Raw genomic sequence first — 16123 nt, forward strand, 5'->3', positions numbered from 1 at the left:
AATAGAAAAAAAATTAAAATGAGAAATTTATTAGTGAAAGGATGAAAATGACAAAATAAAATTTTTATTGATAGACAAAGATACTACTAAATTGATAAATTTGTTATTTTAGTACATTATTATAGTGCGTAATATTACCATTTTTCTTCCGGTCTTCATATTCGATTATACTACTGAAATTACTACTCCATTATTTTATTCGAACCGTTGAATAATATATTCTAGTCTTGATTTTATAAAAATGTACTCCACTAGTACTACTACTTTTGTCATTTGAATTATATAATAAAAATTAGTATTTTTTTATTTTTGATAACTTTTTAAAAATGAAATAGACTAATTTTTCAACAATTATACTCTAATAACTTTTTTTTTCATCTCTCTCTATCATTTTATTCAATTGCGTACCAAAATCAGAATCTTCCTAAGATAATTTTTTTTTTATGGGATAAAGAGGGTATACTCCATTATAGTTATTTAAATTATAAATTTTAATCAAATTTTGATTTATCCTATAAACTTCAAAATTGGAATAATAGATCAGAAATTTTTAAATTTTCAATTATATCACTCATACACATATTGATATTTTTAGTTGATTTTAAAAATGATAATATTTCAATAAAATATTAAAAGAAAAAATATATACAGTACTTCATTTCAACATTATTAAAAGATGATATTTTATTTATAAATGAGATAATTGAGAAAATTTAAATTTTATAATTAATACTTTAATTTTAAAATAAAACAAATTTAAATTATAACATAAAAAAAATTAGATAAATTTCAACTACAAACTTGATAGCAAACGTTTGAAACAAAATCTGAAATAAAGGTTTGTTTGTTCCTTCTTCCTTGTAGCAATGACTATTCTCCTGCAGCCGCTCCGACCAATCCTTTCCTTCCACCAAACCAGAACTTCAGCTCTGCCACCGGCACACGATAGCTTAGCCGCCGGCAACCTCGACGAAACACCGCCACGTCTAAAAGCCAACAGCACAACCTCCCAAAGGAAAAGGCAACAAGACGACTACCACTCCACCCTTAAAGCCCTCAACTCCAAAGGCCGTTTTCCAAGAAAATCTCTCGGCCAGGTAAATTATCCTCAAAATTGAAAACAATAAAGATCACTTTTTTACTTTATAAATCATTGGTTTATCTCTTTTGTCTTTCATTTCAGCATTATATGGTAAATGGGTCGGTCAATGAGGAGCTTGTGGCGGCTGCCAATGTGAAAGAAGGTGACTTTGTGTTAGAAATTGGGCCAGGAACTGGTTCCTTGACTAATGCGCTACTCGAAGCTGGTGCAACTGTTCTTGCTATCGAAAAGGTTGATTTTTTTTGTATTATTTGGGTTGTTTTGTTGTTAGGTTTTCATTTTGTCACTGGGTTATTATCCAAGGCTACAACCTGAGCTCGGTGAAGGACTTTTTTCTTGCCAAGATTTAAACTTTATGTGTTTCTTGGATTGGGTTCTGTTAATTTTTCATCCAAAAGCCATTACTCTGATGTATGCTTTAGGTGGTCATACTGACTTAAGAGAGGAGATGAGACTGTTGTTGTACAAAAATGACTAGTGCTTAAATTGGAGAGATTTGGATTACCTGATGTAGTTTGGGATCCCTACACTCTGTAGGATGTAGTTGAAGAAGATGACTCAAATCTTAACACTACGTAGTATTTTTATGTTAGGCCTACTTCATGGAGTACTATTAGAAAATAACTTTTGAATTTATTTGTAAATTATAAGATTCTGAGCTAGTGCTGGAGTCCTATGATAGTACTGTGTTACTGATGTCTAAATTGGAAATAAGAAACAGAGCTAAGATGAAAAGCCTAAGGTGTGTTAAAGACCACTTTCCTTATATGCAGATTGCTGCTGTCATCTCAAAATCATGTGAGATTGATATTGTTAGACCTGCTTCTGGATCTTGAATTGGAAATTGAAATGCACAACTAGTATCTAACTAAGACTATGATGTTCAACTGCAATGTCCTCTATTCTCGGTTTAGGATTCTTGATATTATGGTTTCATTTCTCAGGATCCTTATATGGCATCACTGGTGAGGGAACGCTTCAATGGACTACAACGTGTGAAGGTACTACGCCCTCTGTTAGATTCTCGCAAGCCTATTTCATTGCAAAATCTAGTTATCACTCGTGAGAGCATACTTGTATATTGATCCATCTCGTGTTATGAGAAGCTACGAGGGGATTTACCGTGCATTGGTACCAGCATCTCATTGTTAATGACAGAAAACCACAAATCTGATTGAAGCAACTTGTTTTCTTTTTCTGGAATCTGTTCACATATATACTGGTCTTGAGACACTGCTAAAAAGGGCTTGTTTTCTCTATTTCATCATGTAGGTTATCGAAGAGGATTTTACACGGTCTCATATTCGATCTCATATGTCCTCGTTTTTGTCAGCTAAAGGTCCACCAGAAGGAAATTCATCTACTGCAAAGGTTTGGAGGTTCTTTTCTAACTTCGTTGTATACTTTAGGTTCTATATAGCTTTACTTGTAAGTGTACTGTGAAGCTTTTTCACCTGAAATTGTTCGGAGACCAGTTTCAAGGGACATCATTTGATCGTTTCCCCCCTCTGCATTTCACACTCTAGCAAGCATAGTTTATCATCTTCTACATCTTTGAAAGCTCTTTCTAAGAAGATTCTAGCATTGGCATTAGCATCCTTGATTCATAATGTTTCACCTCTCGTGTCTAGGTGGTGGCGAACATACCTTTCAACATAAGCACTGATGTGGTGAAACAACTTCTTCCAATGGGAGACATCTTCTCTGAGGTTGTTCTTTTACTTCAGGTATGCACCACAAATTACTAAATTGCCCCTCTTTGAACACGAGACAGTGAGGTTTCCCTGTCCGTATCTAGTAATCAAACAGAATATTTCAACTGGTTATCATTCTGCGTTCTATCATCCCCGTAATCTTTTTCAGGACGAAGCAGCACAGCGCTTTGTTGATCCTTCGCTGAAGTCATCCGAACATCGGCCCATTAATGTTTTTGTGAACTTCTATTCGGGTAATACACACTGACACAGTTCCATATTTGTCTTGAAATTTATAACTCCTCTCTCATTGGAAATTTACTTGCCAGATCCTGAATACAAGCTCAAGGTGCCAAGGTCAAATTTCTTTCCCCAGCCTAAGGTATGTTCCCACTGTGAATCGATGCTTCAAAAACGAACGTCGCTCTGATGCTGCAATATACTGCTGTTAGGTCGATGCTGCTGTCGTTGCATTTAAACTGAAACAGCCCGCAGATTATCCCCACGTTTCCTCCCTCAAGAGCTTCTTCTCAATGGTAAGGACTCTTTTACCTGCATTTTCAGATGATGCAAGAGTTCATTTGCTTGCATTAATGGTTATTGTTAGGTGAACTCTGCATTCAATGGAAAGCGTAAAATGCTGAGAAAATCTCTTCACCACATTTGCCCTTCACCTGATATTGAAGCTGCTCTCTCTGCCCTTAATCTTCCTCCCACTGTAAGCTCCCCCCATTTTCATCCATCACTAAAAGCTCTCATTTTCCTTTTTATAAACCTAATTACTGCTATTCGCATTTGCAGTCGAGACCCGAAGAGCTCACATTAGACGATTTTGTGAAACTGCACAACTTGATCGTGGAATCATAGATGATATGATAATAGAAGATGAAATACCAGACGAAATTACAAGACTACTAATATTGTTTAGGCCTTAGGGAGTGGTCTGCATATATTTAGAAACACAAGTGTGTCCATACTTCAATGTAAATAAAACCATAATTTCACCTCCAAATATTTACAGTGAGTTTTTTTGCTTTCACAACACGATTTACATAGTAAAATGCAAAAACAGAAATATCAAACCAAATCCTCTATTACAAGACTGTGCAACATCTCTTACTGCATTTACAGAAGATACAACATCGAAAGCACAATGTCAGACTGACCAAGCTAAGCTCCCAACATCCTGAGATAGTCATCGATGATGCCCATAGCAGATGGCCGGTAGCCAGAGCCAAACAAGTTATAGTGGTTCAGGTAGTGATAGAGCATGTACAGATCCCTCCTCTCCTCCCATCCCGTCTGTTTTGGCATCACCTGAGACGACACAGACACACACGAAATCAAGCCTATCTAACATGGCAACAACACATCTTGCAAGAAAACATGAGTGATGGCTACCTCAAAGTAGGCATCATAGAACGATCCAACGAAACCAGCACACCACGACATCCCAAACTCCGCCTCATTGTGTCCATCTATAAGAACACACAAAGGCAGCAGCAACAGCAAAGATTAGGGTAGTACAACCTAACTTGAGAATGTTTGACGTTCCGAAAGTAAGATTCCTATGAATTTTTAATGTTGTTCGGTTCATGTAGACTTACAGTAGCAGGCAGGGTCGAGTATGAGCGGCTCGCCATTTTTGTCGTAGCTTATATTCCCACTCCACAAATCTCCATGTAGAAGGCAAGGCTCAAGCACGGCGCCATTGAAAAGAGGTGCCATGTTCTTGATGAGTCTTTGCCCTTCACAAAGCATGAAAAATGAATCAGTAAAACATTTCTTGTCTGTATACTTAACTTTGGCAAAAAAGGAAGAACCTTTCTCGTAGATTAAGGAGTCCCCAAACTGCTGTCGTGCGAGCTTCAATTGGTAGCCCAGCCGATGAACTCCATAGAACTCAATCCAGTCTGACGTCCACGTGTTTATCTGTGGTGTGCTGCACAGATCATACACACTATTGAGATATGTTGCATATGGAAAGGGAGTTGATGTGAATATGTGAAGGAGACCTTCCGATTGTGTTCTCAACGTCGAAACCAAAGCCTTTTGTAGACTTTCCTGCTCTATGCATCTCAGCAAGCTTCCTTCCTAGTGCAGCCTAATGACTGGGAAAATGTCAAATAGAAGCAAATGTAGAAACAAGTAGAAACCAAGAAAGATGATGAAGCCCTCACTTGATCTCTCCTCGATGCACCAAATTCGATGAATTCCATGATGATGTACGAGCCGCCAGAAGGTAGAGCTCCATACTAAATGCAGGTTAAAGAACAACATATCTGTATCAGCAAAAGCAAGAAGACATCAGATAACATTACATCCCCTCATTTCTACCTTAAACGGCTGAGGCACGCGTATAGTCCCCGTCTCGTACATGGCACTGAGGCCCAATACCTCCCCCTCGAACATCTCTGGCCCAATGCTCCTATATCAGATAACACAGTCAATCACTTGAGCAGAGAAAAGAGCATTTGTGTTGTGTTATACTTATACAGACTACCTGTTTGTTTTGATAAAGAAGGGGCCGGCATCTGTGTCATAACGGTAAGCACGGTTGATGCAGCCGCCACCAACGGAACGAGTGCCGGTTATAGCGGTTGCTTTCCCTTCGGATAAAATCCATTCACGAATTGGATCCTCACTCATTGTCATTGTTGCCACTGTTCATTTTCCATTTTTGTTACTACTAAGCATTCGATCGTAGAGCAATTAGCACAAACCCCCAATCTCAATTCTCCAATTCATCAGCAACCACAATTTTGAAAGAGGGCAATCAATGATTGAAAGGAATCAGTGAAATTCAATTGAAGAAAGCCTTTGTTTTGTGGTGAAGAGCAACAGTGGTACTTACCGGGGAAGCGGAGACGAGGAAGAGGCGGAGAGAGAGAGGGAATGGCGGTGGAGAGAGACAGAAGCCCCGCTGCTGCTGCCGCCATCTCTTTGTAGGTGTGTTACAGCTTCACAATTTGTATCGATATAACAAGGAGAAGATAAAATAAAAAGACTGATCTCAAAATTCTGTTTCTAAATTTCTAATCATAATTTTAGTACTAGTAAGTAATCATTTTTCTGTCATAAACTGTGCGTTAAAAAATAAACAAAGGTGAAGATGGATTTTAATATTTATCATATTTTAGGAATAGTAATTTAGTAAGGCTAGCAATCCAAAAATTGAAATTTCTAGATTGATATATTAACCGATTTTCTAGATTTTCCACATCGGATATAATTTCTTTGCTTCAATCTGTTCGGTTTCATTAGGTTTAAATTTTTAAACCTAAATTTTTATCAATAATTAGATTTACAAAATATATTTTATTCAATTATACCTAATCTAATGATAATTTTTTATTTTGAATTTTATGTTTTGTTTGGATTTTTGGCTGGATTAATCATAAAAAAATTGAGATTTAAAGATTCATAACAGAATCACAGATCTATTTTCATCCGTCAGTTGAGGAGGAGGCTTCATTTTTCTTTATACTTTTACTGGCTCAATAAGAGCGGAGTGGATCTCCTACTCCAACTTTCTTAATCCATTCATACTCCACCTTTCACAACTTAATAAAATAAGAGTAAAACATGCAAGTGATCCCTACTGGTAAGTGATGGTTAAGTGAGGTGAGATTATTTTATTAAGTTGTGAGTGTGGAGTAGGAATGGATTAGGAAAGTTAGAGTAGGAGATCCGCACCGAAATAAGAGGCCCATGACTTGGGTTATTAATTCAAACAATGGAATATCATTATTTTTAAGGTTGTATCAAATATTGAATTCCTCATTTTTCAGTTTTGCCTCCAAACTATTCAAATTTCTATTTTACAAATGCTGGAATTAGTCTAAATAAATATTTATATTATGAAAGGCAAAATACTCCTTAACTTTTTTGTGGTGGTCTAATCTCAACATATCAATAAATACAAGAAATGGTGTTAAAAAGAAGAGAATTTGAGAATTTTGTTATTTTCCTCAATGACAAGAAACTATTCCAAATGCACCTAATTATTTAGAGCAGTGCCCATCAATATCATATCATATTAACTTACTAATTAATCTACAGATTTATGTACCCTTTAATCAGATAAGTACAGCAAACAACTTGACTAAGGTATCTCAACTCTAATACACTACTCATGTTTACCGTCTATAGATATTACAGAGATCTCCTCGTATTTAAATAACAACCTTTTTCTTTTGCCAATTTTACTATGGTCTTCATTTTAAAATATAAGCTTTGTCCTTTTTTGTTACACTCACATAAATTTTACTATGGTTATTGTAATCCATTATTAAATCTTGTTTATTATGTATGGTAGAAAATCCAATCACATGTCATCAATGCAGGCTGCACAGTACCAATAAGCAGCTTCAACTTATCACACTAGGATTTTGTACTAACTCTATAGTATTTTGAAAATTATGATACATACTAATACAAAGAAATTATCTTATATATGACGAAAACTTGGGTTCGTCCCCACGTCTACCATGCGAACAAATTTATTTAGACTAGACAGCATACACGAGTTGATGTTGTTCCAGAAGAAGACATTGTCGACTTGAAACGTTTTCACAAATTTATTTAGACTAGACAGTAGACACGAGTTGATGTTGTTCCAAAAGAAGACGTTGTCGACTGAAAACGTGATGAAAACATTCTGTGTCAGGATAAATTTATTTGTTTCTAAATACTCTATTCGTCCACGGTTTAAAAATTCATTTTTCCGACACACGAGTTGATGTAGTTCCAGCAGTAGATGTCGACAACGCCGAAAACGTTCGCACGGTGCTTGGAAACATTATGCGTCGTAATGAATTGATTTTTAAACTAAAAATCTAGAAGTTATTAAATTCAGTCGACTACACTTTAGATTTATATAGAACGGAATTCATAAATTTTTTGATAAAAATTATAACCCTTTAGAGCACTCCCAATGCACTCGGCGTTAAATCCGGCGTTTTATCGCCGATTATCGCCGAAAATTCGCCGGCAATGGGGAGGAATCGGCGATAATCCGGCGTTAATTCTAACGCCGAATCCCGAAATTCGCCGGATTATCGCCGACCACTGTGGGCGATAATCCGGCGATACAAATAGTTTTTTTTTTTTTTAATTTCCCCCCCTATAAATTTAAAATTTAATAATTAATTTAAAATAATTTCCCCCCTATTTTTTTTTTAATTTTCGTCGTTGTAATTTTTTACTCGTGTTTAATACAACGAACTTTATTACTATTATTTGTCTTGTCTTATAAATTAGCTAGCTTTATTATATACAAAAATAAAACAATTAAATTAGTAATGATGTAAAAATGAAATGTTGAGTTAGCGAGAAATAAGGGAGAAACCATTGGAGCAGTTGGCTAAAAGTTGGCTAAAAACTGGGGATAAATTTTGGTGCTGATGTGGCGCTGATGTAGCAGGAGTTAGGGAGAAATAAGGGAGTTTTTAGGGAGAGCATTGGGAGTGCTCACATAGACTTGGTCATTCGAACAAACAATGAAATCATCGACATTGAGAAAGGTCACGCATGCAAAAACACACCAATTTACAACAAAAGAGTATTTAAATTAGTGGGTTCATCGCCATGCAAATGAAAAGGGACAAATTATATTAAATTAAATTCTCTTTTTGCATTAAAAAAACTGTGCTGCATAAAACAATGGTGAAATAAATTCAATAGTTAATACGGAGTATATTTTTCTACTTTTAACAGCAAACTTAATTAGTGCTAAATATCAGACAAAAATAACGCATTTAAAAGTGATTTGTAAGTACAGTTTAGCGCTAATAAAGGAATCCAAAGTTGCATGCATGATCATAATCTAGTTGTAGGAAACAGACAAAATCCCTCTTTCAAATAATTAATTATGATTAAATTAACAATGATTAAATCAAAGGGAAACCAACGTCACAAAGGACACGGCACGTTGCTATTGAAAACCCCCAAATCATTCCATCTACAATACAATACCAAAAAATTTAATACTACTATTAATCTTGAGTTTCAAACTAATCCAAAAATTAACGTTCCAAAACGGGTTTAGTCACATAATTAATAAGGCCCGTTTTATGTTTGTCTTCACTCTAATCCTTAATTTAATGCGTTGAACACTGTTTGCTGTTAGCTCGTAAGCACGATTTTGATCACCTAGTGTAGTTTGACTGGTTTCATGGGGTCGCCTCTTTCTTGGAATCGATCAATATTAACTGCCAAAAAAATTATAATAGTTTAGATTTAATGTAATGAAGCTCAAAAAATTAGTTTAGAAAATCGAGTTTTGATTTTTTGTATACATGTTTCTGTTTTTTTAACGTTTGTTAACGACAGTTTTACGAGTAATTCTTTAAAAATTTAAATTAAATTTATATTTTATTTTATCGTTTGCATATGATGACATACAAATGTACACAATTACTATTAATTATATGAAATAAAAAATAATGAAAAAAATGTTGAGACACGTGAATAGTAGTACAAATTTAGTTGTTTGAGTTGTGGTTGTAGGTGAAGAAGGCAAATCGTGGCTCTTGCCCGTGTCATGGAGTAGTTCGTTTTCTGAAAAATCGATATTGTGATCATGTTATAAATTATGCTCGGTCGTCACAAATGCCGAGCTTTGCTTTTTAGCCATCAACTCTTAGCATCCATCCAAGTTTTCACAACTTTCAAACGTGGTATTTGTTAGGACCGTTGACTGCACATTAGTTTGATATTGTCCGCTTTGGATTATGCCTGCACGAATCTGTTTTTGGGTCATTCCCAAAAGGACTCAAAATTGGGGTTGGACAGTAATTATATGGGTTTTTGGGTCATTCCCAAAAGGGCTCAAAATTGGGGTTGGACAGTAATTATATGGGTCATTCCAGCCCTGGCCCCTAGGTCATCCAGGGCCCAACCTTTATCGGGGCTCATCCAGGCACCGACCCATAGCCACCTGGGCTCTGATACCACTTGTTAGGAACGTCGACTGCACATTAGTTTGATATTGTTCGCTTTGGGCCAAGCCAACACGAATTTGTTTTTGGGTCACTCCCAAAAGACTTCAAATTAATTGGGATTGAACAAGTATTATATACACCTTCCAACTTCCCTTATTCATTCGACGTGGGATGGATTTGTAATCCAACAGTATTTCGATGTCAAAGATTGAGATTAAACAGCTAGATCATATATATCTCTTAGTTTAGCCATGTAACCTATTATAGTATTTATTTATTCAGCCAACTTACTAGTTACTTTTGTACATGAAATGATGCCATCCCCATTTTTTTAATCCAAGAGTTCTCCGTAGCTACGCTTGCTACATATCAAGCCAAACTAATCAAGCTCACAATTTGAATATAAATCATAAAATAAATATGCATGATTACTCAATTAGATGCGGACAAAATCCCAAATAATTGAGTAGAATTCCTCAAGAATTACACTTAGGCCTGAGCCCCAATATAAATAGACCACCAAACATTATTCCAAAACCAAAAAAAATTAAGTTCTCCAATTCAAACAAAACTAACCAACTCATGGCTGGATTCAACACAACACAACCCACCAAAGCTCAAGCCACGTCAAAGCCAGCACCGGCGCGGAGATTCGTGGGCGTGAGGCAGCGGCCGTCCGGGAGATGGGTGGCCGAGATCAAGGACTCGTCCCAACGCGTCCGCCTCTGGCTCGGCACCTACGACACCCCCGAGGAGGCCGCACGCGCCTACGACGAGGCCGCACGCGCCCTCCGCGGGGAGAATGCCCGCACCAACTTCGCCCCAACGGGCCCCACGCCCATCTCATCAGATCAATCCAACGGCCTCAGCTTCTCCTCATTAAAGGCGAAGCTGAGCAAGAATCTCCAAAACATCATGGCCCGAAACACAGACAACAAATCCTCCTCATCATCAAAGAGCAGAGTGAGCGACCACTTCACCTTCGCCAGCATCTTCCACCACCACCACCAATACAGCCACGTCGACATCAAGAAGATCGAGAAGGCCGTGCAGCCGAGCGTCATCGTGCCAAGTGCCCAGCTCGACTCGGATGGATTTGGCTCCGAAATCATGAGTGGCGCCGGAGAAGGTTCTAGAAGCAAAAGATTCAAGGTTTCGTCCTCTGTTTTAGTGCCGTCGACGTTTACGGAATCTCCGGCAACCAATGAATGGTGGTGAAGATTGAATCAAAAGAAGAAAAAAAACATGTACATTAAGAATAATGGAAAGAAGATGTAGTTTTGGCCTTCACATGGGTCAAGGGTTAAACCAGTCAAAACAGTAGTGCTAATGCAAGAACACAATCCACTTGCTTTACTAGTTCATAATCATTCTTTAATCTTTATCATCAACTTGGTAGTTTTGTTGCTATTACACATTGGGTTAATAATTTATAAGGAGTGGCAAGGAGAGGGAATTAATACTTGTGTTTACATCGTTGAACATAAAAAGTAAGTTGTACTAATTATACTGAATCTAGTGACGAAGCCAGACATTTCACGTTAAGAACATTTCAGACTTTTCAAGATAAGGTTTTCTTAATATAAAAACACAAATTCATCTAAAATTTATCATAAATTTTTAAAAACAATGCCAAAGTGTCCTATTTCTATTATAACATCTTGATATTAAAACTAATCTAACGAAGTCTCAAAGAGAAATAACAAAAAAAGAGGAATAAGCCACGAGTTTAAGTTCTAAATTCTCAAATTTAGTTAATTTCACAACATGAATACATAAATAGAAGTATTTAGTGATCTCATAATTGCAAGAATGTGGTGTTTGGATTTGTGTCAATAATAAAGAAAATCAAGAGCAGGCCATGAAATTAGTTGCAAGTGTACAACAACGTTATTAATATTATATCTAAACATGCATATAACCACACAAAAATTTGAATTCTTCATTAAATCAAATGTTTATATGTAATGAAATTGACGGGTCCTTTTCTTATAACAAACGCCTGAGTTAAATTTCGAAAGGTTCCATTTTGTGGTGATTGTATTTCTCCCTTTGTCATCTGATGAAATATGCTGTTCTAGTTCCAACCAACAAGTACATACAAAATATAACTGAAATTTTTAATGGAATATTTATCAGTGAAGACGAAAAAGTAAATACTTATATAGAACAGTTAGTTAGAACTTATGCAATGTTTTTTAAATACCCTTAATGTTATCAAAAGAGATTTATTCAACTTTAATTTAAAAACTGTCAAATACTACTATACATCATCCTCCTTTAATAAAAGCAGAGACTATTCTTATTTTAGTCCATCCCATAAAAATAACACAATTTATGTTTTTGGTAACTTCTTTTTCTCTAATAACATAGATAGCATCCCATTTTATATTAACAATGCTTTAATTAATTTTTCTTTCTATCTCTTTCTTACTTTATCAATTATATACACTTAAATTCATATAGTCTCAAATATTTTTATTTTTATGGGACGGATGAAATATTAGGCCCATATATCTCAATCGCCTAAACAATGGGCCCAATTACAAGCCCAGGTCCAATACGTTGTCGTTTGATTTCAACTACTACTACCGAAAATTGCTCAAACTTATTACTACTTCAAGTTCAAGGGTTTCTTCACGTCAATTTGTTCCGAAGAAAGAAACAAGCTCGAAAAAGGTGGATTTTGAATGCCTTTTCTTTTGTTCCCATCTGTGTTCGCGTGGATTTGTTTGTGTTTATTATGTACGAATTGAGTGTTTTTGTAGATCTGATTTTCTCAATCCTCATTGTTTTATTGTTTTGTGTTCGGATTTCAGATCGAATTGTAAAAAAGTTCGAGGTTTAATACTCAGGTTTCTACTAATGGATTTCAACAGATCTATGTATTGGCTACTTAATTTGCGTTTTTGTTTACCTCTTTGTCTTTTGTTTTGGTATTTGTGGTTGTGCAAATTTTGATTTCAATCGTAAAGTGTATTTCTTCGAATTTTTTCACCTGCGCTGAACGATTCTTCATCTGCTCCATCTATTCCCTGTGGTTTCTTCTTATGCTCTAGTTTAAAGGAGATTTGTGGTTTTTGTGGGCTATTTTATGGAGAAAGTAATGACTAAGTCTTTAAGTATGAGAATTGCCGGTAAACTTTTGCAAAATAGTGAAAAGTCTTTTGTTCACTTGCTGTAATGAGAATTATGTAGTACTCCGTATGAACTTAATATATTCACTTGAAACTTGTGTTGTTTTAGACAATTTGGCTGCTAAAAGTTTCGGTTATCTGTGTTTCAAGAATAATTACATTGTGAATGATATTGAAAGATGAGGAATTGTAAATTTGCAGGAAAGTTTCAGAATATCATGACGCCTGTATTTTGTGGGAATTTGGACTTTGATGCTCGTCAATCTGATGTCGAACGTCTCTTTAGAAAATATGGGAGGGTCGACAGAGTGGATATGAAATCAGGTTAGGTTCTGTGTTATATTAAGCTATTGTGATATCTATATCTATAGTCTGTATGAGATCACGTAGTGCTATTTGTACGTATTAATTTTGAATTTTTTTTGTCAAATAATCATCATGGTTCCCCAAGAAGGTTCTGTGTTAGGTTTTTAGTGCCCTGTCCTGAATGTTAGTGAAGAGGTTGATTCAGGAGGGGAATGATGTACCTCTTCATTGCCATTGAATATATAACCACAGGAAAGGAGCAGATTGATTGTATCAGTCCTTGTTTTGTGTATAAATTTTGACCGACTTTGAAGGGAGCCTTTGAGTCTGTTTGGAGGGCAAATATTTTATGTCAAATAATTGCTAATAAAAATGCTTATATATGTTATTTGCCAGAAGAAGAAACATCGCGTTTTTTTCTGTAGCGGAACCTCCATGCTCAAAAGTTTCTTTGGCGCAGGATTCCTTGGGAAATTCCACAATCTTCCTCGATGGATGGTTCTCTGCGTTTATTTTCTGGCTTGTGCCCAAGATACATGTTCTTGTTTGTTCGAAAAAGAACCAATATGATCTGCCATGGTCCCACCATCCTACACTTTCCACCATTGCCTTTTGCATTCCTCATGACTTTGCCATCTCTTCAATTTCCGACATCTTTCAACATAAATAGCATGTTCATTCCGGATCCAGTGGCAGGTGTTGTGTTTTTCTTGTATGAATTTTTTCCTTTCTATCCCTCAGATCTGCAGGGGTATAGGTGGTAGATGTATTAGTTCTACCATTTGGTAATTGAATGTCTTCACTGTAGCCATCTGAACTTTATTTGCACTTTTTGCCAGCTGAAGACCTATAGCTTGTTTTTTTAACATCTGGGCTCTAATGCTCTACAGGCTTTGCTTTCGTCTATATGGAAGATGAGCGTGATGCAGGGGATGCAATAAGGAAACTCGACAGATCTGAGTTCGGCAGAAAACGACGCCAACTACGTGTTGAGTGGACCAAGGTATATCTCGGATGGTCTATTTATAATATGCACATCATTCATTATATTCTTAATATTGCCTTTTGGCTGTTTTACTGCATCGATGTACAAGGATTGATTCATTTGATGCTATAACAAAATTGACATCCTCAAATTTGAACATGCAGCAAGAACGTGGTGGCAGAAATCCTGACAGCTCAAGGAAATCTTCAGCCAATGCGAAGCCTTCGAAAACCTTATTTGTTATTAACTTTGACCCTGTCAATACAAGGACCAGGGATCTTGAAAGGCATTTTGAACACTATGGGAAGATATCAAATGTCAGAATCAGAAGAAATTTTGCATTTGTGCAATTTGAGTTGCAGGAAGATGCTACCCGAGCACTGGAAAGCGCTAAGATGAGGTTTGTTAATATTTAGACAGCCATGACTTGGTGTTTTTTTTCGCTGGGTTGTGGGTGATGGTTACTGCGAATAGAAGTACTGCCCAAAGATAATGCAACCTGACTATCACCTAATGTCATATACCAACTTCAATTTGCACAAGAAAGATATGAATATGCTAGAACCTACTTTATTTGAGATGTGTGAGCTTCTGTGTTCGAGTCGTCTAATTCAGACTGCTTTTTCCTCAACACAGCAAGTTCATGGACCGGGTTATTTCTGTGGAGTATGCAACACGAGATGATGATGACAAAAGACATGTCTCTAGCCCTGATAGAAGGGGTCGAGACAGGTCCCCACCCAATGGAAGAAGCTATGGTCGCGGTGGACGCTCCCCAAGTCCATACCATAGGGAAAGAGGTAGCCCTGATTATGGGCATGGCGCTGCACCTAATTCTCGATCTGATCGAAGAAGCAGCCCTGACTATGGCAGAGCCGTGAGCCCTGTCAATGATAGATATAAAAGGTACTCCACTTCACTAATATTCATTTCTATTTATGGTTGAAACTCAAAGTTCATTCAACATCTCATTTGTCATTTACCTCAGCCGCTCGCCTCGTGCTCGTGAAAGATCTCCTGTTCGTGAAAGATCTCCTGTTCGTGAAAGATCTCCCGTTCCTGAAAGATCTCCTGTTCGTGAAAGATCTCCCGTTCCTGAAAGATCTCCTGTTCGTGGAAGATCTGACTCTTGATTAAGAAGAGCTGTTGAAAGAATTTGGTGGTTATTTGGTCTGTTCGGTTAGCAGGCCCTTGTGAAGTACTGTTATGGACAGTTTCCAGCTCAGTATTCGGTTTAAATGTTATGTTCGCTAGAGATTCACCACTCCATGACTCCATGTAGTGTTGCTTGTTTAGAGATTTTGCATGAAAACGTATCTACTAGACTACTATAAGTATCTTTGGATTTTATTATGTGCTTTCTAATTCCCTTTTTCTGATTATGGTTATCTGCTTTTGGTTATTCCGAAAATTTTTTATGATGGGGCATTTTAAAGCATAATATGAACGGAGTAATACAGTAGGGGGAGTACATTAATAAGGATTTTTGTAACAGGCATTATAATTAAAAAAATTGTAGAATTACTGTTTTTGTTTTATCACTCTTTATAGATTAACTAGAAATGTGTGGTATCGAATTCGTTTAGTTTAATACTAACATAATGGGCTCACTTGTTGAAATTGGTTCGAAGTCAACTCATCATCAGATCCAGATCTAAGATCCATAGTGGTCGGAAACCTGTGTTAAGTTTCTAACGTTTTTTTATATGAAATAATTAAATGTCTTAGAAAGTCGAATCGAGGATCAACAATTCTTATTCTACTAATTGCCCAATTCCTAGCATTCACTGAAAAGAATAGTCAAATCTTATGGTAATTTTCCCATTACTGTATTCCTTGTGCGAAGTAGTAAATGTTATTTCCGGGTAATAAATGTTTGACTTATAAATGATACTACCATAATACCTTTACCATTTTAGAACATTATGTCGAACCTATTACACGTTTTTAACTTT

At 36.4% G+C, this 16123-nt stretch overlaps 4 protein-coding genes across 6 annotated transcripts; 3 read left to right on the forward strand and 1 right to left on the reverse strand.

Moving 5' to 3' along the window:
* The first annotated feature begins 805 nt into the window (after positions 1 to 805).
* Positions 806 to 3838, forward strand: PFC1 (Ribosomal RNA adenine dimethylase family protein). The gene is made up of 10 exons (XM_048126046.2): positions 806 to 1097; positions 1184 to 1333; positions 2047 to 2103; positions 2375 to 2473; positions 2734 to 2829; positions 2966 to 3050; positions 3126 to 3178; positions 3249 to 3332; positions 3404 to 3514; positions 3598 to 3838. The coding sequence occupies exons 1-10, from the start codon at positions 867 to 869 to the stop codon at positions 3661 to 3663; spliced, it is 1032 nt and encodes a 343-aa protein (XP_047982003.1). The 5' UTR covers positions 806 to 866; the 3' UTR covers positions 3664 to 3838.
* LOC125223080 (Protein kinase superfamily protein) lies at positions 3774 to 5806 on the reverse strand. The gene is made up of 9 exons (XM_048126047.2): positions 5651 to 5806; positions 5300 to 5459; positions 5134 to 5224; positions 4977 to 5051; positions 4812 to 4900; positions 4620 to 4738; positions 4404 to 4544; positions 4198 to 4274; positions 3774 to 4113 (listed from the first exon to the last, which is right to left on the reverse strand). Exons 1-9 carry the CDS (start codon positions 5733 to 5735, stop codon positions 3967 to 3969), a joined length of 984 nt encoding a protein of 327 aa, XP_047982004.1. The 5' UTR covers positions 5736 to 5806; the 3' UTR covers positions 3774 to 3966.
* Positions 5807 to 10299: 4493 nt separating this feature from the next.
* On the forward strand, positions 10300 to 11153 carry LOC125221384 (ethylene-responsive transcription factor ERF086-like). Its single transcript, XM_048123502.2, has one exon. The coding sequence runs from the start codon at positions 10323 to 10325 to the stop codon at positions 10956 to 10958; it is 636 nt and encodes a 211-aa protein (XP_047979459.1). The 5' UTR covers positions 10300 to 10322; the 3' UTR covers positions 10959 to 11153.
* A 1191-nt stretch (positions 11154 to 12344) lies between these two features.
* Positions 12345 to 15521, forward strand: LOC125185278 (serine/arginine-rich splicing factor RS40-like). 3 transcript variants are annotated; one of them, XM_048081788.2, is made up of 7 exons: positions 12345 to 12419; positions 12560 to 12595; positions 13079 to 13201; positions 14074 to 14186; positions 14333 to 14568; positions 14805 to 15074; positions 15157 to 15521. In XM_048081788.2, the coding sequence occupies exons 3-7, from the start codon at positions 13096 to 13098 to the stop codon at positions 15299 to 15301; spliced, it is 870 nt and encodes a 289-aa protein (XP_047937745.1). In that variant the 5' UTR covers positions 12345 to 12419; positions 12560 to 12595; positions 13079 to 13095; the 3' UTR covers positions 15302 to 15521. The 3 variants fall into 3 exon arrangements, with proteins under 3 accessions (XP_047937745.1, XP_047937744.1, XP_088918954.1); XM_048081787.2 differs by lacking the exon at positions 12560 to 12595 and having other exon boundaries at positions 12395 to 12419; XM_089062828.1 differs by lacking the exons at positions 12345 to 12419; positions 12560 to 12595 and adding an exon at positions 13644 to 13879.
* The last annotated feature ends 602 nt before the right edge of the window (positions 15522 to 16123 follow it).

The sequence above is a fragment of the Salvia hispanica genome, chromosome 1, assembly GCF_029641045.1.
Source record: "Salvia hispanica isolate PSC_SH4W2 chromosome 1, Shi_PSC_v1, whole genome shotgun sequence".
Classification (NCBI taxonomy): Eukaryota; Viridiplantae; Streptophyta; class Magnoliopsida; order Lamiales; family Lamiaceae; genus Salvia; species Salvia hispanica.

Coding starts and splice junctions, on each gene's coding strand:
- PFC1 (XM_048126046.2), top strand. CDS start 867: ATGACTATTCTCCTGCAGCCGCTCCGACCAATCCTTTCCTTCCACCAA. Junction 2,104..2,374: donor ATGGACTACAACGTGTGAAG/GTACTACGCCCT, acceptor TTCATCATGTAG/GTTATCGAAGAGGATTTTAC. Junction 3,051..3,125: donor TTTTGTGAACTTCTATTCGG/GTAATACACACT, acceptor TTTACTTGCCAG/ATCCTGAATACAAGCTCAAG.
- LOC125221384 (XM_048123502.2), top strand. CDS start 10,323: ATGGCTGGATTCAACACAACACAACCCACCAAAGCTCAAGCCACGTCA.
- LOC125185278 (XM_089062828.1), top strand. CDS start 13,675: ATGGATGGTTCTCTGCGTTTATTTTCTGGCTTGTGCCCAAGATACATG. Junction 14,569..14,804: donor CTGGAAAGCGCTAAGATGAG/GTTTGTTAATAT, acceptor TCCTCAACACAG/CAAGTTCATGGACCGGGTTA. Junction 15,075..15,156: donor GTCAATGATAGATATAAAAG/GTACTCCACTTC, acceptor CATTTACCTCAG/CCGCTCGCCTCGTGCTCGTG.
- LOC125223080 (XM_048126047.2), bottom strand. CDS start 5,735: ATGGCGGCAGCAGCAGCGGGGCTTCTGTCTCTCTCCACCGCCATTCCC. Junction 5,460..5,650: donor TCCTCGTCTCCGCTTCCCCG/GTAAGTACCACT, acceptor GAAAATGAACAG/TGGCAACAATGACAATGAGT. Junction 4,739..4,811: donor GTTGAGAACACAATCGGAAG/GTCTCCTTCACA, acceptor TGATCTGTGCAG/CACACCACAGATAAACACGT.